The sequence below is a fragment of the Penaeus monodon genome, chromosome 22 (assembly GCF_015228065.2).
Source record: "Penaeus monodon isolate SGIC_2016 chromosome 22, NSTDA_Pmon_1, whole genome shotgun sequence".
In the NCBI taxonomy this organism is placed as follows: domain Eukaryota; kingdom Metazoa; phylum Arthropoda; class Malacostraca; order Decapoda; family Penaeidae; genus Penaeus; species Penaeus monodon.
The window spans coordinates 10662457-10663278 of record NC_051407.1 but is presented as its reverse complement, the minus strand read 5'-3'; the positions used below and the strand labels follow the sequence as shown (position 1 = coordinate 10663278).

The 822-nt window shown below is 39.4% G+C and overlaps 1 protein-coding gene across 1 annotated transcript in view; it reads right to left on the bottom strand.

Annotated features, from left to right (window-relative positions):
- The window catches only part of LOC119586935 (putative neural-cadherin 2), a gene marked incomplete at its 5' end in the record, with an annotated part of 72205 nt that overhangs the window by 36141 nt on the left and 35242 nt on the right, over positions 1 to 822 (bottom strand). The window contains 1 exon segment of the mRNA XM_037935667.1: positions 93 to 255. Coding sequence (XP_037791595.1) covers positions 93 to 255 — 163 coding nt within the window.

Below are 822 nucleotides of genomic sequence, written 5' to 3'. Positions count from 1 at the left end.
GAAGATTTCTTATCAACTAAACCAATACCAAGAAAAAAATAGCAACCTACTGACAAACAAGCAATTGCACAGCTCAATCGCAAAATACCAACCAAACCCTCGGCAATCAGAGCCTGAGGCGTGTGTGTTGTGATGGTGACGGGCACAGCACACTTGATGACGTCACGGCTGAGACTCGTGACGCTAACAGTGACGTTGGCGGGGACGTTCACCTGCCTCTGTGTGACGTCACTGACCCAAAACTGCAAGAAGTATCTGTACGGAAAAAAAAGAAAAGAAAAATGGTTCCGGATTATAATTTTTCGCCAAAGGAGTGGCGTTTGGGAAAACTACTTAGGCGCTAAAATTGTAAGCATGATTTTTTTGTGTATGTGAGAATGTAGCTTATAATGTAACTTATGCTTATAATACAACTTACACTATCTCCTGAAGTACATTCACTTCGTCCATTCACAAGCTGACGAATCGCAAATTTGCAAATCAACGAGCGAAATCTCGTGAAATCAAAAACTAGCTTAAGCATCCATGAAGAGAGTATCTTCTGGCTTCGTGCATATGGCAGCCTGTCACGCAAATCATCGCCCTAGCATGACAGCATTCTAATTAGAAACTGATTAATGTCTGCATACGAACCCTGCATAAGGGGGATAAGGCACTCCTGAATTAATTGTAATCTGCGCTGATGTCACTGTGCAAGGGGATTATACGTGAGACAAACAGTGAATAAAAAAATGCCATTTGAATTATTTAAAAAAAAAATAGAATAGAGACTTATTATATTGAAAGCTTATTTTAGTACGTATTTTACCTTATTATTATAAG